This window comes from Hypanus sabinus, chromosome 4 (genome assembly GCF_030144855.1).
Source record: "Hypanus sabinus isolate sHypSab1 chromosome 4, sHypSab1.hap1, whole genome shotgun sequence".
Taxonomy (NCBI): domain Eukaryota; kingdom Metazoa; phylum Chordata; class Chondrichthyes; order Myliobatiformes; family Dasyatidae; genus Hypanus; species Hypanus sabinus.
Genome location: NC_082709.1, coordinates 187,816,974 through 187,841,227, shown reverse-complemented (window position 1 = coordinate 187,841,227; position 24,254 = coordinate 187,816,974). Strand labels below are relative to the sequence as shown.

The 24,254-nt window shown below is 43.3% G+C and overlaps 1 protein-coding gene across 2 annotated transcripts in view; it reads left to right on the top strand.

The window, feature by feature from the left end:
- Positions 1 to 817: 817 nt before the first annotated feature.
- Positions 818 to 24,254, top strand: part of LOC132393573 (glucose-6-phosphate exchanger SLC37A1-like) — a 98,891-nt gene continuing 75,454 nt past the window's right edge. The window contains exons 1-3 of one of the 2 annotated variants that reach the window (XM_059969007.1): positions 818 to 927; positions 7,529 to 7,746; positions 10,374 to 10,455. In XM_059969007.1, the coding sequence (XP_059824990.1) occupies positions 7,634 to 7,746; positions 10,374 to 10,455 (195 nt within the window). In that variant the 5' untranslated portion in view covers positions 818 to 927; positions 7,529 to 7,633. Of the gene's footprint in view, positions 928 to 3,598; positions 3,668 to 7,528; positions 7,747 to 10,373; positions 10,456 to 24,254 lie in introns of those variants that run through there. The other variant, XM_059969008.1, reaches the window with a different exon arrangement.

Here is a 24,254-nt window from a genome sequence, read left to right as displayed (position 1 = left end):
TGGGACAACTTCTTCCACCAGGCCATCAGACTGACTAACTCAGCTGATTTGAATGTAGTTCTACGTTACATGGACTGTTCTATTTATTATAAATTACTGTGATTACACATCCCACATTTAGATGGAGACATAACGTAATGAATTTTACGCCTCATGTATGTGAAGGATGTAAGAAATAAAGTCAATTCAATTTACATACCCTGCTGATAGACTGTCAAAGTTTGAACTTTGGCAGCTTAGCATCACTTTGTGGGCATACAATCATTCTACATAGGCTATCTTATTGTGTTTCTTTTTTCATTATTATTGTGTTCTTTATCTTTAGTGTTTTTTTCCCCGTGTGGCACCGGATCCGGAGTAAGAATCGTTTCCTTCTCCTTTGCACTTTTATACAGGAAATCACATTAAACAATCCTGAATCTTGGAAATCATGCACTTTATACATTGACTTTAACCTATCAGTATTCTGGACATTAATAGGTCCCATTGACGCAGTCTTTTGTGCTTAAGAACTTCTGTCTATTTCTACCCGGACATTCCGAACTTCCACTGCTTATATACGGAACACTGCTGCCTTAGACGATCGATGTGCCCCTCCACGGTTGCTACATTTTGGCCTAGTCCTTCTCCACAATTACATAATCATGTTCTCCAGCACATCTGCAACACAGCATTTTATGCCTACACCTCCACAAATGCTGCTTGGCTTGCCGAGTGGCGTGTGAGTGGACGGTGTCCGCACGGAAGTACTACAATGCCCAGGATGCCCGGCGGCAGCACATGCTCAGTACGTCGGGGCTGGGGACGCATGCGCAGCGCTTAGCTGGCTGCGGCGGCTGCTGCACCTGTTGCCACCCGGAAGTGCTGGTTGTCAGGTGAAGGAGCGGTCCGGGAAGCGGGATACTGAACCAGGATCGGCTGGCATCGGTGAGTGCAGGCTGGTGTCGGGGCGGTAGTGACAGCAGGCTGGGGGAGGCGGGGGAACGGTGCAGGGGTTGTCTCTGTCCCGGGATGGGTGCCGAGCTGACCTCTACCTCGGGTCGGTCTCCAGTGTCACCCGGCAGGTCACTCTCCCCGGGTGTAGGGCCCGTTGCACCGGTGACTGCTCTTTCACACCGCTTGTAGTTGACGTGTATGGGAAACAGAGTGATAGGTTAGAGGATGGGGCAGTTGTGTAAAGGTAGAGAAACTGTGAGGAAGGATCCGCACTGGGAAGTGGCCAAATTGCAGTCAGTTGGATGGGATGAAAAATTTTTGTTTTTCATTTCCCCCTCTCCTTCTTCCCTCTTCTCTAATTTCCCACTGGCCTCTTGCGTCTTCTCACTTCCCCTGGTGCCCCTCCTTTCTCCAATGGTCACACCCCTCTCCTATTGGACTCCTCCTTCTCCAGTCTTTTGCCTTTTCCGCCCATCACCTCCCAGCTTCTCACTTCATCCTCCCCCTCCTCACCCACCTGGCTTCACCTGTCACCTTCTAGCTTGTCATCCTCCCCCTCCCCTCACCTTCTTATTCTGGCATCTTCCCCCTTCCTTTCCAGTCCTGATGATGGGTCTCGGCCTGAAACATCAACTGCTTATTCATTTCCATAGATGCTGCCTGACCTGCTGTGTTCCTCCAGCATTTTGTGTGCCTCTATTTGAATGCTAGAAGGATCAGGAAGAAGGGTTGATGAACTATATATAACCATATAACAATGACAGCAAGGAATCAGGCCATCTTGGCCCTTCTAGTGCGTGCCAAATGCTTACTCTCACCTAGTCCCACTGATCCGCACTCAGCCCATAACCCTCCATTCCTTTCCTGTCCATATACCTATCCAATTTTACTTTAAATGACAATACCAAACTTGCCTCTATCACTTCTACTGGAAGCTTGTTCCACACAGCTACCACTCTCAGAGTAAAGAAATTCCCCCTCGTGTTACCCTTAAACTTTTGCCCCCTAACTTTCAACTCATGTCCTCTTGTTTGAATCTCCCCTACTCTCAATGGAAAAAGCCTATCCACATCAACTCTATCTATCCCCCTCATAATTTTAAATACCTCTATCAAGTCCCCCTCAACCTTCTATGCTCCAAAGAATAAAGACCTATCTTGTTCAACCTTTCCCTGTAACTTAGGTGCTGAAACCCAGGTAACATTCTAGTAAATCTCCTCTGTACTCTCTCTATTTTGTTGACATCTTTCCGAGAATTCGATGACCGGAACTGTACACAATACTCCAAATTCGGCCTTACCAATGCCTCGTACAATTTTAATGTTACATCCCAACTCCTATACTCAATGCTCTGATTTATATTTATAACTGTTAGAACATAGAACAGTACAGCACAGTACAGGCCCTTCAGCCCATGATGTCATGTTGACCTTTTAGCGTACTCTAAGATCAATTTAACCCTCCGACATAGCCCTCCATGTTCTGTTTGCTCTCTGTTCTACGTGGAGGAATATGGCTGAGTCCTGGGAAGTAGTTTTGCTGTTATTCAGTAGTAATTTAAATCCTCCCAGGGTGGAGTATATGTGCATTGGGAAGCATTTTGAATGTCCACAAGGCATGTTGAAACTGATTTGAGATCAATATGGAACATAGAAAGGTACAGCAGAGTACAAGCCCTTCGTTCCACGATGTGGCAGCCTTTTAACCCACTCTAAGATTGATGGAATGCTTCCCTCCTGTACTTTCTTCCATGTGCCTACCTAAGAGTCTCTTTAATGGTACTTGGGAGGCCATGAAAGCAGGCTGGGAAGGGTATAGGGATGAAGAAGTGACACAACATATTGATGAAGGCAGGCAAATTGGAAAAAGCTTCAGGAAGTTGTAAATTCAGTCAGCTCCATTGTGGGCACCACCCTCCCCGGCATCGAGGACACCTTCAAAAGGCGATGCCACTAAAAGGCGGCATCCACCATTAAGGACCCCATCAGCCAGGTCATGTCTTGTTCTCATTGTTATCATCACGAAGGAGGTACAGGAACCTAAAGTGATTGAGGAACAGCTTCTTCGCCTCTGCCAATAGATTTCTGAATGATCTATGAATCCAAAAACACTTCCTTCATATTTTTTCCTCTTATTTTACTACTTTATTTAAAAAAAATTGCTTATTGCAATTATAGTCTTATAGTCTTTTTTATTATGAACTGCTGCCATATAACAACAAATTTCATGACATATGCCAGTGATATTAAACCTGATCTTGATTGATTCTGGTGTGGTATATTTTAGTAATGCATTTGTCAGGATTCCACGATTCCTCATGACAGGCTCATTCAGAAAGTCAGGAGGCATGTATTTATTGGGAATTTTGGCTGTGTGGATTCAGAATTGTCTTGCCCACCAAAGGCAGTGGGTGGCATTCTGCCTGGAGGTCTGTTCTGGGACCCTGATTTTTGTGAATGACTCGGATGAGACACTGGAAGGGTGCCTCCTTCCCGAAGGGTGAGAAGAGAGCACAGCCTGGATGGCGGGGTTCCTTGATGATGGATTGATGCTTTCTTGTAGCAGTGCTCTTTGTAGGTGTGCCCAGCAGTGGGGATGGCCTTGCCAGTGATATTGGGCTGTATCCACTACTTTCTGTAGCCTTTTCTGTTCTTAGGCATTGGTGTTTCCATACCAGTCTGAGATCGACCAGCCAGGATACTCTGCACTGTGCATCTACAGAAGTTAGAAGGTGTGAATTGAAATTTATTGTTCAGCGGCTGCTGTATTGTACAAAGATATAAAATCAGTTCAAGTTCAGTTTATCACCTTTTACATGTATACTGCCAAATAAAATAATGTTTCTGTAGGTCGAGGTACACAATGCAGCACATTTAACTCACACACACAACACAAAAATTACTATTACCACAATAAATTAACAAATAATAAGTCACAAAGTAAACAGTATAATGCTACTGGTGCTTCATGAGTGAGGAGACCTGGGTGATGGCAGGGAGTTCAGTCGTCTCACAGCCTGGGGAAGAAGCTGTTTCGCATTCTCATATTACACTACCTCCTGCCTGATGGTAGGGCGTGAAAGAGATTGTTGGACGACTGGGAGGGATCATTGACTGTGCTGAGGGCCCAGCCTATGCAATGCTCTGCTAAATATCTCTGATGGGTGGACGAGAGACTCTGATGTTCCATGCAGTCTGTGCGGTCACTATAAATGACTAATTGGTCAGCATTACTGCTTCGAGTCTGGTGGTGCTGGTGTGGATGCTATGCAGCCTCCTCCCTGATGGGACAAACAGTCCATGAGCAGGGTCACGCTCTGCTGTTCTCATTCAGCTAATCAAATTGCCAAGAGCTGGCCTCTGCTGAGTTAACAGAATAACGACTACAACAGGAGTCCAGTCTGAATTGGAATTAGAGCCTGGATCTTGTTCTCAGGAGAACAGTTTAGGTTCCTGATTCCTGTTGTTATTGATTAATCCCTTGGTGTAAATATTGGGAAATCTATGTCAAGTTTATTATCACATGCCCAGGTGCACTGAAAAATTACTTACAGCAGCATCACAGGTACAGAGCATCAGATAAACAACTCACAAGGAAAAATCAATTAACCGTAAATTATACACAATTTTTACAAGAAAGACCACACTTATAACAATAAAAGAATGTATTTTAGTGCAAAGTGATTAGTTCAGTTCATGTTTAATTGTCCTTCAACCATATATGAACACCCAAATCAAAACAGCGTTCCTCTGGAGCCAAGGTACAAAACAGCATTGCTATACACAGCACAAGGCACATACAGCACGTATACGATAGGACAGCAAGTAAACATGCAGTCACACAAAATGTATATGTATATATCTGTGCAAAGGTCTCAGGCACCCTAGATGTTTTTCTAGGGTCAGCATGAAGAATGCTGTTTCCTAGCCCAATTACTCTATGAGTAATAGGTTAAATGTGTGGAAGAAGTTGTTGAAGCTGCAGACCAGTGCTCTGTAGAGAAGTTGGAATATTCTATTGGATTTTAGATATATGAGTGGCAAGGTGGAGATATAGGGTGGCGCTCATTCCCTCCGCCAGCCCTGCAGGTTGCTCTTAGGCAAGGTGTAGCACCTACTTAGCCCCAGATCAGGGTCACGTGAAGCCAAGGCAGCAGGTGGTGGATGGTTGTACGATCAGCTGGTGCAGACCACAAGTCCTTGTTATGTGACCACTGATGCCAGGCAGCTCATCTCTGAAGAGTATTGATAATGGCTGGGGTCACCCGTCTTGTAAAGACACTGTCCAGAAGAAGGCAATGGCAAACCACTCCTGTTGAAAAATTTGCCAAGAACACTCGTGGTCAAAGACCGTGATCTCACACGTCGTACGACATGGCATATGATGATAGTGATTAGTGCATCAGTAGAAAAGAACAAATTTTAGATTTCAAAACACTCATTTTCCAAGAAATTAAATGTTACAGAGAAATAGTTGTATTTCATTAAAGAAAGTAACATGAAGTAAAAGATGACTTTTCCAGTAAAAACTTGATGACTTTTTAGATATCTAACCCAGTGTATGATTAAATAAAGATAACAAACAGGTGCTAATGATCAATGCTGTAATGGATTTAATGAACTAAACTGAAACAAAAACGGGTGTAAAAGGAATCAAACTTGGTAAAGGACAACTAAACTAAAAGGTGAGAGAGTGGCAGATATGACAGTTTAACCCTTAAATCATCGATTCTTATTCCATGGCAAGAGTGAGCACAGCAACGAGACACGAGTTGGTCATCCTGCATCAGCAAGGTCTCTCCCAAGCAGAAATCTTGCTGTAGAACAGGAGTTTCAAGATGTGCTGTACAGCTTTTCAGAAGAAGCTGAAAGAGGCAGGTATGTTTGTGGATCAGATACACGGTGATCGGCCATGGAAGCAGTGCAGCAGAGGAGAGACACATCAAACCGATGTCCCTTCTAACTTAGAAGAAGTCTAGCACTGCCATCAGGTGTGAACTGACTGAAGCCACTGGAACACAACTACATCCCTCTATAATCTGGAGAAGTCTTGTCAGAAGTGGTCTTCATGGAAGAGTTGCTGCCAAAAGCCATTCCTCCGAAATGTAAACAAAGCCAAGTGACTGATGTACACACAAAAACATAAGAACTGGGGTGCTGAACAATGGCAGCAGGTGCTCTGGACTGATGAGATAAAATTTGAAATTTTTGGCTCAATCAGGAAGCAGTTTATCCATAGGAGAGCTGGAGAATGCTACATAGATGAATGTCTGCAGCCAACAGTGAAGTGTGGTGGACATTCCTTTCAGGTTTGAGGCTGCATTTCTGCAAGTGGATTTGGTGATCTGGTCAGAATTAATAGACTCCTCAATGCTAAGAAGTTAAAACAGATTCCCATCTATCACACAGTACCATCAGGGAGATGCCTGATTGGTCCCAACTTAATTTTGCAGCAGGACAATGACCACAAACTCATGACCAAGGTCATAAAGAACTGTCTTCAGTGAAGAGGAGAACAGGGAGTTCTGCGACAAATAGTGTGGCCTCCACAGAGCCGTGATCTCAATGTCATCAAGGCTCTCTGGGATTACCTGCAGAGACAGAAGCAAGTGAGACAGCCAAAGTCTGCAGAAGAACTGTGGCAAGTTCTCCAAGAAGCTTGGAACAATTTGCCAGCCGATTTTCTTTTAAAACTGCATGACAGTATACCTAAGAGAATTGATGCAGTTTTAAAGGGCAAATACACTATTTGCTGCACGTGGTGGTGGTAGAGTTGGTTGAAATAGAACCACGACGTGAATGCTTCTATCTTGGCCCCTAAGCAAATGGGGGTATACAACTAGCCCGACAACTTGTGAATGTGGAACTAACTGAGCCACAAACTATGCAACGTCTCCTGCATTGCCCATCGCTAGAGGAACCCTGTACTGTTGCAGATCTTGCCGAATTCAACAAGGCGCAAAAATGTGTCCAGTTCTGGCTGGGCCATGTATAGTCTGTGGATACGATAAGAACAAAGGGCAAATATTGATTTAACTTAGGTTTTTTTTTACTGGTTACTGCTCTTTATAGTAATCTTTTGATATTCAGAAAATTTTCATTTCATTATTTTTTAAAGCACCTTCACTTTACAGAATTTAATATATGGAGAGAGATAGATAGCGACGATCTTGATGGTAGATGTTGCTTTCTCGAGGCAGCACTTTCTGTAGATACTACCAGTGGTGGGAGGGATGGGCCTGTGATGTATAGGAATTAGTTCAAATTAGGTTATGGAATAGCCATAGGTAATTATCTTGCTAAAATGTTACCTCACACATATCGAAAGAATGTTAATTGGAGGGAATGGTTGTGGATATTGTCGACAAAACTGAACACCTGTTGAAAAATACACGGATAATAGAGAACTTGGGGTTATGCATGTACAGAATGTATTACATATGTAAATGTGCCTGTGACGTGGTTGACAGTGAAATTAAGGAAGAGATAACCATCATTTGAATGCAGAACTCACTACTGACAGTAACTGTCATCCATTTCAGCAAGTGTTTTTAATAATTTGATTGTTAATCATAATAATCTCTTTATTCTAGTTTTATGGAGAAGACCTGTCAGAGGAAGAGAAGGATGACATCTTTCAGCACCAGGCCTTTGCGCAGATAGACCAAAATCTTTGAAACCAACACCACCTGCTTTAAATGCAGCAAAGTGAATTCTTGGACCCTTGTCGGAGTTTAGGTAACGGGCGGCAATCAATGGCCTCGGTTCCTTTGGGGATTTACTTTGTAACTTCGTTTACTCGTGACCAATGGTGAGTGAAACAAAAAATGTTGTGAAATTTGTTGTTTTGCGGCAGCAGTACAGTCTTCTTCTTAAGCCCATCATCCTCATTGGGGCACGGGCTGCTGATGGCAGCTCACAAGAGTCCTTTGTCCTGGGCTAGTCTTTCAAATTGTCCCCAGGTGTAGCCCATCGAAGATCTTTCCACTCCCAGGGATGAGGTCTTTGGGGCTTCTGCTGGCATTTCTGTAGCTCTGGGTTTTTACGGGATGGGGTTGCTAGTCCTATGTCAAACCCTCTTCCTTTCACAGCCATACTTGGGACAGTTCACAGTGGAGTTTAGGAGTACAATGCACTACATAAAATATACTATAGAAATTACATTAAGAAATGTATTTTAAAATTATAATTAGTATAAAAGAAGAGCGAAAGTAGTGAGGTCGTGTTCATGGGTTCATTGTCCATTCAGAAATTTGATGGTGGAGGGGAAGAAGCTGTTTCTAAAACATTTAGTGAGGTTGTAAAGAAGTTATTTTCTTTTGCAATCCCAACCTTAATTGGAATTTATCTGCTCTTTCCTTTTACATCATTGTGTACATATCCTGTTTGCAGTGCCAGCTAAGTGCAATAAAAAGCACTTTTGCCTTATCATCATTTCAGTAAACATACACACCTAAAGTAGTAGCAATGAAGAGTTCAGTAAACAGAGTTGGCACATTTCAGAATTGTGCTTTTGAAAATAGCCCGGATTTTTTGGGTAAAGTTTATACCATCATGAGATGCTGGCGTGCGAGAAGAGCTCTTTTCTTGGTTATAGTCTGTCTGATTCTTACTGTAAATGTCACCACTCTCGTATTCCCCCTTTGCATAGTTCCTTGTCTGAGCGGTTGAACAGGTTTATCTTGTTTCTGTATCTGAGGGGTAGTTCAGCTAAATTCTATCATTTATGATGCACATGACACACTAATAAACAATACCCGAGCAAGGATAGTCCTCTGTGCTGGTGAGAAAGACATGGACCACATTAGATCTCACAGAATTCTGTGGCATATAATGCCCAGAATGTGCATTTGGAAGAATATACAGCATAAAGGCAGAGACTGTTTTCTAATTGGGGAGTAAATTCAGAAATCAGGGATGCAGAGAGAGCTCCTGTCCTTTAAAGGTTAAATTGCTGGCTGAGTCAGTAGTGAGGAAGGCACATGCAATGTTAGCATTCATTTTGAGAGGATTAGAATATAAAAACAAGGATGTAATGCTGAGGCTTTGTAAGGCAGTGCTCAGACCACACGAGGAGTATCGTGAGCAGTTTTGTGTCTCCATACCAGGAAATGATGTGCTGGCATTGGAAGTTTACGAGAATGATCAAGGGAGTGAAACGGGAGTGAATGAGTATTTGATGACTCTCGTCCTGTACTTGCTGGAGTTTAGAAGAATGAAGGAGAACCTCATAGAAACCTATTGAATATTGAAAGGCCTGGATAGAATGGATGTGGAGAGGATATTTCCTACAGTGGGTGAGTCTAGGACCAGAAAGCACACCATCAGAATAGAGGGATGTCCCTTTAGAACAGAGATGAGGAGGAATTTCTTTAGTTAGAGGGAATCCAATGGTTGTGCAGGCCAAGTCATTGAGTGTATTTAAAGCAGAGCTTGATAGTTGCTAGATTAGTAAAGGTGTCAAAGTTTAAGAGGGGAAGGCAGGAAAAAGGGGTTGAGGGGGATAGTAAATCACCCATGATGGAATGGCAGTGCAGACTCGATGGGTCGAGTGACTTAATTCTGCTCCTATGTCTTTAGTCTTATGATCTTATGGAATGGCCTAATTTTATTTGTATGTTTTATGGTATAGTATCTGGTATAGAAGCTATCAAGAAGTGAAGGGCAGATAAGCTTAATCTCGACTCCCTCTTCCTGTTGTAAATGCCAAATATTGAGTCTGGTTAACATTATATCACAGAGCACCACGGACCCATCAAGTGCCATTGACCTGCACCCAGACCATGGACCTCTACACACCTCCCATCCATGTGCTTGCCAAACTTCTCTTAAATGCTGAATTCGGACCTGCATCCACTGGCAGCTTGTTTCACCATCCTCCTCATGTTCCCCTTAAATATTTCACCTTTCACCTTTAACCCATGACTTCTAGTTCTAATCTCATCCAACCTCAACAGAAAAGCCTCCTTGCATTTACCCTGTTTATACCCCTCATAATTTTGTACACCTCTATCAATTCTCCTATGCTCCAGGGAATATAGCATGGATAAAGCAGTGGCTGATTGGCCAGAGCCAAAGAGTGGGAATAAAGGGAGTCATTTCAGGTTGGCTGCCTGTGACTAGTGGTAGCCACAGTGGTCTGTGCTGGCACCACTTCTTTTTCCATCAAACACCACTGACATGGATGACACATTACACAATTACACTATATGCTGCATCTGCAAAGCAAACAGCATTATGAAGGACCCCACACACCCCTCATACAATCTCCCACCCCTCATACAATCTCAATAGATTCTATCATATTTCTTCATTCTTCTGTGAATACACACAAGAAAGTGAATCTCAAGGTTGTTTATGGTGACAATAAATTATTTATTATACTTTGATAGTTTTACTCTGAATTTTGAAGTTTGATCTTGTAATTATATTTTTCAGCTACAGAACATTCACACTAGTTCTGACCTTCCTGCTGTACACAGCCTACCATCTGTCCCGAAAGCCAATCAGCATTGTCAAGGTGAGAACTTGTTTTGTTTTGAGGAGTAGTCAGCCTGTATGTACAGCAATGCCATTCAAGGTTGGGTATCCAACTCGTTATTCTCTGCAACTTCTGCCATCTCCAAAGGGATCCTACCACCAAACTTCCCCCCACTCTCTGCTTTCTGCAGGGATCACTCCCTCCATGATTTCCTTGTCCATTTGTCCCTCCCGACACGTATCCCTGCAAGTGGCCTCCTTCACCTCCATTCAGGGCTCAATTAGTCCTTCCAGGTGAGGTAACCTATCTAGTGGGGTCATAGAAACATAGAAAACCTGCAGCACACAAATTTGTGCCAAACATGTCCCTACCTTAGAAATTACTAGGCTTTATCCATAGTTCTCTATTTTTCTAAGCTTCATGTACTATCCAAAAGTATCTTAAAAGACCCTATCGTATCTGCCTTCACCACCGTTGCTGGCAGCCCATTCCATGCACTCACCACTCTCTGCATATAAAAGCTTACCCCTGACATCTCCTCTGTACCTACTCCCCAGCATCTTAAACCTGTGTCCTCTTGTGGCAACCATTTCAGCCCTGGGAAAAAGCCTCTGACTATCCACATGATCAATGCATCTCATCACCTTATACATCTCTATCAGGTCGCCTTTCATCCTCCATGGATCCAAGGAGAAAAGGCCAAGTTCACTCAACCTGTTCTCATAAGGGTTGTCTATTATATTCGGTGCTCCTGATGCAGATTCTTCTACAATAAGATTAGTCATAAATTGGGGGACAGCTTCATCGAGGACCTCTGTTCCGTCTGCCTAAAGTGGAACTTCCTAGTGCCAAGCATTTCAATTCCAATTCTTAGATGTTGGTCCATGACCTTCACAATGCCTGGGTAGCCTCCAACCTTGATGGCACGATTATCAATTTCTCCTTTTGATTTAAAAAAAAACTTTCCTCCCCCCCCTCCTCACTTCTTCTATTCCCCACTCTGGTCTTATACCTCTTCTCACTTGCCTATCACCTCTCCTGGGTCCCCTTCTACTCTCCTTTCTCCTACAGCCCACTCTCCTCTCCTATCAGATTCCTTCCCCTCCAGTCCTTTATCTTTCCCAACCACCTGGCTTGACCTGTCACCTTCTAGACATTCTCCCTCCGCCCCCCCCCCACCTTTTTATTCTGTGAACATCCCCCTTCCTTACCGGTTCTGATGAAGGGTCTTGACCAGTCTTCTTTCAAGAAATCTCTGGCTATTTGCCATCAACATATAACCTGTAACACAAGAGGTCCCAACATACTAGACCACTGCTACACTATGGTAAGGTGAGCCTACTATTCCATGCCCAGACTACATTTTGAGAAATCTGATCACTTGGCTTTCCTTCTACCTGCATAAAAGCAGAGGCTAAAGAGATGAGGACAATGAAGAGTCAGTTGTGGGAGGCTATAGGATTGTTTTGAGTTGGTGGACTGGACCATGTATAAGGACTCATCTGTGAATCTGAATCAGTACTCCATGGTTGTTACAAACTTTATATTAAAAAAAAAGTCATAGGTGAGTATGCCCGCCAAAATTATTCAGAGTCTTACCCAACCAGAAGCCCTGAATGGACCAGCAGATCCGTAATCTGCTAAGAACCAGATCAGAGGCATTCTGGTCTACCAAGTAAGTTACAAGAGGTCCAGGTACAATCTCTGGAAAGCCATCTCACAGTAACAACAACACAATGTTAGCAAAGTCAAGGAGCTGATTATTAATCTTGGGGGGAGGAAATGAGAGCTCCATGAGCCAGTTCTTATCGGAGGATCGGGGGGAGAGAGTCAGCAACTTCAAATTTCTAGCTGTTATTATTTTGGAGGACCTGTCCTGGGACCAACACATAAGTGCAATTATGAAAAAACATGGTAGTACCTCTACTTCCAGAGGAGTTTGCGGAGATTTCGGCATGACATCTAAAACTTTGATGAACTTCTGTAGAAATGTGGTGGACAGTATATTGACTGACTGTATCATGACCTGGCATGGAAACACCAATGTCCTTGAATGGAAAATCCTGCAAAAAGTAGTGGATACGGCCCAGTCCATCACAGGTAAAGCCTTCCCAACCATTGAGCATATCTACATGGAGTGCTGTCGCAGGAAAGAAGCAGCCATCATCTTGGCCACCCAGGTCATGGTCTCTTCTCACTGCTGCCATCAGGAAGGAGGATCGGGAACCACCAGGTTCAGGAACAGTTATTACCCTTCAACCATCAGGCCAATGGAGATAACTTCACTCTCCTCCATCACTGAAATACTCCCACTAACTATGGACTCTCTTGTAAGGACTCCACATCTCATGTTCTCGATATTTATTGCTTATTTATTTACAATTATTATTTTTCTCTTTTTATTATTCTTGTATTTTGTACCTTGGTTGTATGTTGTCCTGTAGGGTGTGGTCTTTCATTGATTCTATTGTGGTTTTTGGACTTACTGTGTATGCCCACAAGAAAACATATCTCAGAGCTCTGTGGGAGGGCATATACTAATTGACTTGGAACTTTGAGAAGATGGGGTGCTTTGTTGATGTTGTAAAAGATGTAAGGCCAAATTTGGAGTGTTGTGTGCAGTTCTGGTCGCCTATTTACAATACAATATGAGCAAGCCCATTCTGAATTCTCACAGCCAAGTTTCCTTGGATCATAAAAGGAAAAACAATAAAAATGCAGAATAAAGTGTTGTAGTCACAGATAAAGTGCAGTGTAGGTGAATACTGGTGCAAGGCCATAATAGTGTCAATTGTGAGATGAAAAATCCATTTTATTGTTCTAGGGCATTGTTCAATAATCTTAAAATGTAGGGTGGAACCTGATCTTGAGCCTGATGGTACATGCTTTTAGGCTTTTGCATTTTCTCCCCTAAGGGAGAGGTGAGAAGAAGGGTTGTCTGGGATGGGTGGTGTATTTCATGATCACTGTCCACAGCACTTTCTTACAGTTTCTTACAGTCATGTGCAGAGCAGTTGCTGTACCAATCTGTAATACATCCACTTCAGATGCTTTCTATATTTCTGCCCTTCTTTAAAACTGTTTGTTTTGTTTCTCTCATTCCTTACTTCAGACTTGGAGTTTCCTTTTGGAAGCTCAGGGAATATTTTGAAGTGGTTCTGTCATAGATAAAGAATGAAATGGCTGGAGGAAAAGTTGTAGCAAATTGAGGTCCCATCATTTGGTCAAGACTCTGCACTGAAGGGAAAGGCAGGTCTACGAGCTGATCTTGAAACAGCCGTCTTGAAAATCAATACTTGCAAACCTCTAACAGGAAAGCCTGCATAATTGTCCTGAAATGTTTCTGGCAATCCAAGATAAGGAAAGTTCAGTTGGGTGATTTGCACAGAAGGAAGTGTGTAAATTAATCTTGCTGAAAATTGAGTCAGTGGTGAAGAAGGCAACTGCAATGTTAGCATTCATTTTGAGAGGGCTAGAAAAAGATGTAATGCTGAGACTTTATAAGGAATTGGTCACACCGCACTTGGAGTATATAAGCAGTTTTGAACCCTTTATCTAAGAAAGGATGTGCAGGGCTTGTAGAGGGTCCAGAGCAGATTTATGAGAATTATTCCAGGAATGAAAGGGTTAGCATATGACGAGTGTCTGATGTTCTGGGCCTGTACTCCTTGCAGTTTAGAAGAATCAAGGTGGATCTTATTGAAACCTATCGAATATTGAAAGATTTAGACAGTGAATATATAGAGGATGTTCCTTATAGTGGGGGAGTCTTGGACTTGAGGACATAGCTGCAGAACTGAAGGTCATCCCTTTAGAACAGAGATGAGGAAACATTTTCTTGGCTAGGGGTGGTGAATTGGTGGAATTCATTGCTAAAGTCAGCTGTGGAGGCCAAGTCATTGGGTATATTTAAAGTGGAGGTTGATAGGTTCTTGATTAATCAGGGCATCAAAGGAGGAGGTAGGAAAATGGGATTGAGAGGGATAGTAAATCAACCATGATGGAATAGAGGTGAAGACTCGATGGGCTGAATGGCCAAATTCTACCTCCTAGTCTGATGGTCACTGGTCTAAAATGTGCAAGAGCTCTCACCTCAATGTACTCAATATCTGTGTGACATTCCCATGTTGGTTCACGAGCGATATAAACAAAAATTATTGAGCCATGTAAAATGTTGGAAAGGCAGGTGGCCATGAATTCAGTCTAATGTTATCTCATAGTTGGCTTGTGAGGTGTACCTCAAACAAGGGGGGTCTGGAGGTGAAGAAGTTTAGGACTAGAATCCCGGAGTACTGGACTTCATGGGTATGACAACAAATAAAATGGGATGATCAGGAGGCTAGAATTGCATTAGGCTAGATATTTCAGAGAGCATAAGACATGGCAGCAGAATGAGGTCATTCAGTCCATCGAGTTTACTGCAACATTCCATCATGGCTGATTTATTGTCCTTCTCAACCCCATTCTATTGCCGTTTCTCTGTAACCTTTGACACCTTTACTAATCAAGAACCTAACAATCTCCATTTTAAATATACTCAATGACTTTGCCTACACAGTCGTCTGTGGCAATAAATTCCACTTATTCACCACCCTCTGGCTAATTAAATTCCTCTGTTCTAATTGGACATCCCTCTATTCTGAGGCTGTGTGGTCATGCTGTCCAAGTTGCAAGCCATCTTGGACAATGACTCCCATTCACTCCATTATGTACTGGTTAGGCACAGGAGTACATTCAGCCAGAGACTCATTCCACCGAGATACAACACTGAGCGTCATAGGAAGTCATTCCTGCCTGTGGCCATCAAACTTTACAACTCCTCCCTCGGAGTGTCAGACACCCTGAGCCAATAGGCTGGTCCTGGACTTAATTCCACTTGGCCTGATTAACTTATTATTATTTAATTATTTATGGTTTTATATTGCTATATTTCCTCACTATTCTTGGTTGGTGCGGCTGTAATGAAACTCGATTTCCCTCGGGATCAATAAAGTATGTCTGTCTGTCTGTCTGATTTCTCTCTTTAAGCTCTCTCCTGCTTTCTTTATATTCTACAAATTCCCATAGTGGATTAGAGAGCAATGGTTTGAGCTGGAAGCCAGCTTGTAGAGTGATACAGTAGCGTAATGGTTGATGCAATCACTTTATAGCACCAGTGGTCACCAATCAGTCTGGAAGGAGCTTGTATGTTCTCCCCATTTCCGTGTGGTTTTCCTGAAGTTGCTCCAGTTTCCTTCCACATTCCAAAGATGTGTAGGTTCGGGTTAGTCAGTTGTGGACATGCTATGTTGGAAGCCTGGCAACACTCAAGGCTACGCTCAGCCCAATCCTCTCTGATCTGACACAAATGACACACTTCACTCCATATTTTGAGGTACGTGTGACAAATACAGCTAATCTTATCTCTAACTTTCAGCTGCCTAAAACTTAAATGCACTTTCTTTGCACAAGGGATTCTGCAGATGCTGGTAAACTTGAGGAACACACACAAAAAGCTGGAGGAACTCAGCAAGTCAGGAGGCATTCTTAGTGGGGAATAAACAGTCGCCATTTTGGGTCAGCATTTTGTGTCTATTGTATCTACTCCCTTTTTCTATTTGGCCACCACCATCGGGCAGGAAGTACAGGAGCCTTAGGTCCCATACCAACAGGCCCAGGGTCAGTTACTACCCTATAATCATCAGGCTCCTGAACCGGTGAGGATAACTTCACCCTCCTCAGCTTTGAATTCATTCCATAACCTTTGGAGTCATTTTTACAGACTCCACATCTCATGTTTTCAGTTTCTTTTATTTATTTAGTTTGCACTATTTACCTTTCATCTGCAATTAGATTTTTTGTCAGTCTTTATGTATGGTTTTTCTTAAATTCTATTGTATGTCTTTATTTTCCTGTAAATGCCTGCAAGATAATCAATCTCAGGGTTGTATATGGTGACATATATGTACTTTGATAATAAATTAGTTTTGACTTTGAAAACTGTTTCAGGCAATGCATGCGGTTCCCTTGAAGGTTAGATAGGGCTGTGATAGGGCAAGATTGTTAACTGACAGTAGTGCAAGGTATTTGACCCACTGGAGTGTCGAACAATGCAGTGAAAGTCTGGCTTTGCAAATGATTCACTTTTTCATGTTCTTATCAGAGCAAGCTAATCAACATTGGCCACATCAGCAAAGGCAATGCCCTATGAATGATTTTTAAAAAAGCAATCATAAATGGTTTTATTTTAACTCTGCCTTGAATTCTTCCCACTTTCTGCAGACGAGAAACAATCTCTCCTTAGAGGCATATCACCAAAACACTTAGATTTCTTTATCTCCCTTATTCTGGCACTAAATCAATGTTCAAAGTGAATTTATTATCGATCGATTAATGTCATTTCCAGTACACAAGTGTAAAGAGGAATTGAAATAACTGTTATTCCAGATCCGATGCAGCCTACCCAACCGTTCATCCCAGCATCGGAAAGCAGCATCCATCATCAAGGACCCCCACCACCCAGGCCATGCTCTTTTCTCACTGCTGCCATCAGGTAGAAGATACAAGAGCCTTGGGACTCACACCACCACATTCAGGAATAGTTATTACCCCTCAACCATCAGGCTCTTGAACAAAAGGGGATAACGTCTCTCACTTGCCCATCCATTGAGATGTTCCCACAATCAATGATCTCACTTTAAGGACACTTTATCTCATGTTCTCATTATTTATTGCTATTTGTTCATATTTACATTTGCACAGTTTGTTGTCTTTTGCACCCTGGTTGAACTTTAATTGATCCTGTTATAGTTACTATTCTAAACCTTTACTGAGTATATCCACAGGATGATCCATATGTACTTTGATCACAATAAAAAGACACCAGATAACAAGACATAAAGTACTGTGTGAAAGTCTTAGGTACATATATATAGTTACAATGCCTGAGACCTTTGCACTGTACTGTAGTAACTTTATCTCTTGCACTGTACTGCTGTCACAAAAAAAAACAAATTTCATGACATATGTGAGGATTGATAAGCCTGACTCTGATATGGGTCTCTATTGTGGACGGAGATTGGGAAGGGGGCAGGGAGAGGGGAATCTTGTTTGGGAAAAGAGAAAAGGAATAGGGAGAGTGCAGTAAGCTCCAGAGAGACATTCTGTAATGTAATGTAAGGCTTGGCTCGGCTCGGCTCCGATCCGATCCGATCCAGTATCAGAACTGAGGAGGACAGAAAAAGCGAAACAGAATCAAGTTTATTATCACTGACTGATGTAAGACCACAAGATATGAGAGCAAAATTAGGCCATTTGGCCCATCAAGTTTCATCTGACATTTCATCATGGTTAATCCATTTCCCTCTCAACTCCATTCTCCTGCCTTCACGCCATAACACTTCACGCTCTGATTAATTAAGACCCTATCAACCTCTAGCTAATGACTTGGCCTCTACACCTATCTATGACAACAAATTCCATAGATTCACTACCCTCTGACTAAAGAAATTTCTCTTCTAAATGGATATCCCTCTATTCTGAGAATGTGTCCTCTGGTCCTAAACTCACCCTCCATAGAAACTCATCCTCTCCTACCACTCTATTGAGGCCTTTGAATATTCGACAGGTTTCAATGAGATTCCCCCCCCGCCCCCATTCTTCTGAATTCCAGTGAGAACAGGTCCGGAGCTGTCAATTGGTCCTCTTATGATAACCCTTTCACTCCCGGAATCATTCTCGCGAACCTCCTCTGAACCTTCTCCAACATCAGCACAGCTTTTCTGAAAAACTGCTCACATCTCCAAGTGAGGCCTTATAAAGCCTCAACTTTGCATCCTTGGTTTTATATTCGAGTCATGAAACTTGTTTGGGGCAGCAATGCAGCATAAAGGTATAAAGTTACTAGAAATTACAAAAGAAAAAGGAATAACCGGGCAGTATTCTGAAATTCATGCAGAAAGAAGGCAAAATTATGAGGTACTGTTTCTGGACCATTCAGAACCCTGATAGAGGAGGGGAAGAAACTGTTCTGGAGACTTTGAGTGTGAGTCTTCAGGCTCCTGTACCACCTGCTCGATGGTAGTAATGAGAAGAGGGCATGTCGTAGATGATGAGGTTCCCTCCTGATGGATATCACTTTCTGGATGGTGTGGAGGGTTATACCTGTGATGGAGCTGGCTGAGGCTACAACCCTCTGCAGCCTCTTGCGAACCTGTGCATTGGAGCCTCCATAAAAGGGGTGATGCAACCCGTTAGATTGCTGGACATCTGTAGACATTTACAAGTATTTAGCTAGAATCTGGAGCAACTGATTTCCTGGAAAAATAAAAAAAAAGTATCTTGGGGTATTTGGTGACATTCCTGTGCCTAGTGTCTCCTTGTAGACACATGAATAATGTTTGTATATTAGCTACCTTGTGTATTCCAGGTAGCAGATTGGTGGAGAGAAAAGAACCAAAAAAATTCCCTGATAGGGTGAAATAATGAAGCAATAAAAATCAGATTAATCTTCTTTAACTACACAGCCTGTGCTAGAATGACTGTGGAGGCCAAGTGATTGGTTATATTTAAGGCAGGGGTTGATAGGTTCTTGATTGGTCAGGGCATGAAATGATATGGGCAGAAGGTGGGGGATTGGGGCTGAGAGGGAAAATGGATCAGAAATTGATGAAATGGTGGAGAAGACCCAATTTGCTAAATGGTTTAATTCTGCTCCTATATCTTATGATCTTGTGGTCTTATCATATAGCTGATATAGTAATAACTGCTTTTTGCCAACACTTTCCAAACTGAAAGAACTTACTCCTCATCTTCCCTCTGTTTCCTGGCCCATTACCTGATCCTTCTGATACTGAAATAGATTTGGGACTTCTTTATGTTTGGGACCCCTTAATGTTCTCAGCTGTGTGGGTAGAATGTTGGTTGATACTGGGACTTGGTAGAAAGTTTCTCAATGATTTGGATTAGTTTATTGTGAAATTCACCAGAGTACAAATGAATTCCTGGATTGCCTGAAGCTTTCAGAGTTTCACAAAGACGGTGGTGTTCATGGAGTGAGCTGCCAGAGGAAGTGGTTGAGGCAGGTACAATAATTTCATTTAAGAATCAGAATTTGGTTTATAAACACAAGGTCCTGCAGATAGTGGAAATCCACAGCAACACACAAAATGCTGGTGAAACTTTTTAGGTATCTATGGAAATGAATAATCAGTCAATGTTTCTGGCCGAGACCATTTATCAGGAAAGGGGAAGAAGCCAGCATAAGAAGGTGGGGGAAGAGGAAGAGGACTAGATAGAAGGTGATAGGTGAAGGCCGATGTGTGGAGGGGGGGATGGTATGAAGTGAAAAGCAGGGAGGTGATTACAGTGAAAGGTGAAAAGTAAAAACAAAGGAAGCTGACAGGAGAGGAGAGTAGACCATGGGAGAAAGGGAAGGAGCTAGGCACCAGAGGGAGGAGATGGGCAGGTGAGTCAGGTTTGTTGTCAGTATCTTATATACAGAACTCAGAACAAACCATTCAGCCCATAATGCTGAGCCAATCTTTCAATCTACTCTGAGATCATTCTAATTCTTCCCTCCCACTTAACCCTGCATTCTTCTAGCTTCCATGTTCTTCCCTCCCACTTAACCCTGCATTCTTCTAGCATCCATGTTCTTCTCTCCCACTTAACCCTGCATTCTTCTAGCATCCATGTTCTTCCCTCCCACTTAACCCTGCATTCTTCTAGCATCCATGTTCTTCCCTCCCACTTAACCCTGCATTCTTCTAGCATCCATGTTCTTCCCTCCCACTTAACCCTGCATTCTTCTAGCATCCATGTTCTTCCCTCCCACTTAACCCTGCATTCTTCTATCATCCATGTTCTTCCCTCCCACTTAACCCTGCATTCTTCTATCATCCATGTTCTTCCCTCCCACTTAACCCTGCATTCTTCTATCATCCATGTTCTTCCCTCCCACTTAACCCTGCATTCTTCTAGCATCCATGTTCTTCCCTCCCACTTAACCCTGCATTCTTCTAGCATCCATGTGCCTATATAGAGTTTCTTAAATGCTCCTAATGTATCTCCCTCTACCACTACCCCTGGCAGAACTTTCCATGCACCCACTGCTCTCTGTGTAAATTACTTACCCCTGACATACCCCCCTCCAATCACCTTAAAATTATGTCCCCTTATATTAGCCATTTCTGCCCTTGGAAAAAATCTCTGACTGTCCACTCGATCTTTGCCCCTTGTCATCTTGTACACTTCTATCATGACACCTCTCACTCCAGTTTGCTCAGCCTCTCCTCGTATGACATAAGGCTCTCTATTCAGGCAGTATATATAATGTGATGGTTACTATTTTGTGGCAGCAGTACAGAGCAAAGACAAAATTACTATAAATTACAAAATAAATAAATAATGCAAAAAAAGAAAGAGTAAGGTTGTATTCATGGGTCATGGACTGTCAGAAATTTGAGTGTCCTTAATGATGGATAGCACCTTCTTAAGGCAACATTTCTTGACAATGTCTTTGATGGTGGGTGAGGGTTAAGCCCGAGCTGGCTGAACCCACAGCCTTCTGCAGCTTCTTATGATACTGTGCATTTGAGCCTCTGTACCGTAAAGGACACAGAAGGATGGGGTGAGAGGGATATGGACCGAGCACAAGAAGTCTGGAGTAGCATGGTCAGCATAGCTTCGTAAAGGCAGGTCGTGTCTTACGAGCCTGACTGAAGTTTTTGAGGATGTGACTAAACACATTGATGGAAGAGCAGTAGATGTAGTGTATATGGACTTCAACAAGGCATTTGATAAAGTACCCCATTGAAGGCTTATTGAGAAAGTATGGAGGCATGGGATACAAGGGGACATTGCTTTGTGGATCCAGAACTGGCTTGCCCGCAGAAAGCAAAGAGTGGTTGTAGAGGGATCATATTCTGCATGGAGGTCAGTCACCAGTGGGGTGCCTCAGGGATCTGTTCTGGGATCCTTACTCCGTGATTTTTATAAATGACATGAATGAGGAAGTGGAGGGATGGGTTAGTAAGTTGCTGATGACACAAAGGTTGGAGGTGTTGTGGATAGTGTGAAAGGTTGTCAGAGGTTACATTGGGACATTGATAGGATGCAAAACTGGGCTGAGAAGTGGCAGATAGAGTTCAACCCAGATAAGTGTGAAGTGGTTCATTTTGGTAGGTGAAATATGATGGCAGAATATAGTATTTATGGTAAAACTCTTGACAGTATGGAGGATTAGAGGGATCTTGGTGTCTGAGTCCATAGGATGCTCAAAGCAGCTGCGCAGGTTGACCCTGTGGTTAAGAAGACGTATGGTGTATTGGCCTTCATTAATTGAGGAATTGAATTTAGGAGCTGAGAGGTAATGTTACAGCTATATAGGACTGTGGTCAGATCCCACTTGGAGCACTGTGCTCAGTTCTGGTCGCCTCGCTACAGGAAGGATGTGGAAACTATAGAAAGGATGCAGAGGAGATTTACAAGGATGTTGCCTGGTTTGGGGAGCACACCTTATGAGAATAGGTTGTGTGAACTTGGCCTTTTCTCCTTGGAGTGACGGAGGATGAGAGGTGATCTTATAAAGGTGTATGAGATGATGAGAGGCATTGATCGTGTGGATAGTCAGAGGCTTTTTCCCAGGGCTGAAATGGCTAACACGAGAGGGCACAGTTTTAAGTTGCTGGGGAGTAGGTACAGAGGAGATATCAGGGGTAGGTTTTTACTCGGAGAGTGGTGAGTGCGTGGAATGGGCTGCCAGCAAACGGTGGTGGAGGCGGATATAATAGGGTCTTTTAAGAAACTTTCAGATAGGTACTTGGAGCTTAGAAAAATAGAGGGCTATGGGTAATCTGAGGTAATTTCTAAGGTAGGGACATGTTCGGCACAACTTTGTGGGCCAAAGGGCCAGTATTGTGCTGTAGGTTTTCTATGTCTCCATGTTTATGTGTCTGTCTAAACATCTCTTAAAGCTCCCTAATGTATCTGCCTCTACCACCACCCCAGGTAACACATTCCAGGCACCCACCACTCTCTGTGTAAAAAAACAAACAAACAAACTTACTTGTCACATCTCCCTTGAAATTAATCCCTCTCACTTTAACTGCATGCCCTCTAGTATTAGACGTAACCTGGGAAAAAGATACTGTCTGTCTACCTTATTTATTCCTCTCATGATCTTAAAAATCTCTTTCAGATCTTTCCCCTGCCTCTGCCACTCCAGAGAAAACAAGCTACGTTTATTCAACCTCTAGTTATAGCACATGCCCTCTAAACCAGGCAGCGTACTGGCAAACCTCTCCCTTGCCCTCTCCAGAACCTCAACATCCTGTCTATAATGGGGCGACCAGAACTCTGTGTAGTACTCCAGGTGCAGCCTAACTAGAGTTTTATAAAGCTACAATATAATTTAGAAATAAAGAAACAAAGAAAACCTACAGCACAATACAGGCCCTTCGGCCCACAAAGCTATGCTGGACATGTCCTTACCTTAGAATTTACCTAGAGTTACCCATAGCCCTCTATTTTTCTAAGCTCCATGTATATATCTGGAAGTCTCTTAAATGACCCTATCATATCCGCCTCCAACACTGTCGCCAGCAGTCCATTCCACGCACTCACCACTCTCTGCGCAAAAAACTTACCCCTGACATCTCCTCTGTACCTACTTCCAAGCACCTTAAAACTGTGCCCTCTTGTGGCAACCATTTCAGCCCTGGGAAAAAGCCTCAGACTATCCACATCTTATACACCTCTATCAGGTCACCTCTCATCCTCTGTTGCTCCAAGGAGGAAAGGCCAAGTTCACTCAACCTATTCTCATAAGGCATGCTCCCCAATCCCGGCAACATCCTTGTAAATCTCCTCTGCACCCTTTCTATGGTTTCCACATCCTTCCTGTAGTGAGGCGACCAAAACTGAGCACAGTACTCCAAGTGGGGTCTAACTAGGGCCCTATATGGCTGCAACATTACCTCCCGGCTCCTAAACTCAATCCCATGACTGATGAAGGCCAAAACACCGTATGCCTTCTTAACCACAGAGTCAACCTGCATAGCAGCTTTGAGCGCCCTATGGACTCGGACCCTAAGATCCCTCTGATCCTCCACACTGCCAAGAGTCTTACCATTAATGCTATATTCTGCCATTTTGACATACCAAAATAAACCACCTCACACTTCTGAAGATGGTTTATCTACTGGTATCTTACCTGGTCCATTTCCAACACCTCCCTCCCCTTTCTTGATCTTTCTGTCCCCATCACTGGAGATGGCTTATCTACTGATATCTACTATTAGCCTACAGACTCTCACAGACTCTCTCATTCCTCTTTCCACCCTGTCTCTTGCAAAAAGGCTATCCCCTTCTCACAATTCCTCCATCTCCACCGCATCTGCTCTCAGGATGAGGCTTTTCATTCCAGGAGGAAGGAGATGTCTTCCTTTTTTAAACAAAGGGGCTTCCCTTCCTCCATTATCAACTCTGATTTCAAACGCATCTCTCCCATTTCCCGCACATCTGCCCTCACCCCATCCGCCCACCACCCCTTGTTCCCCTTGTTCTCACCTACCACTCCACCAGCCTCCAGGTCCAATGAATTCTCCGTAACTTCTGCCACCTCCAACGGGATCCCACTACCAAGCACAGCTTTCCCTCCCCCCCCACCCCCGCTTTCTGCAGGGATCGCTCCCTACACGACTCCCTTGTCCATTCATCCCCCCCATCCCTTCCCACTGATCTCCCTCCTGGCACTTATCCTTGTAAGCGGAACAAGTGCTACACCTGCCCTTACACTTCCTCCCTCACCACCATTCAGGGCCCCAGACAGTCCTTCCAGGTGAGGCGACACTTCACCT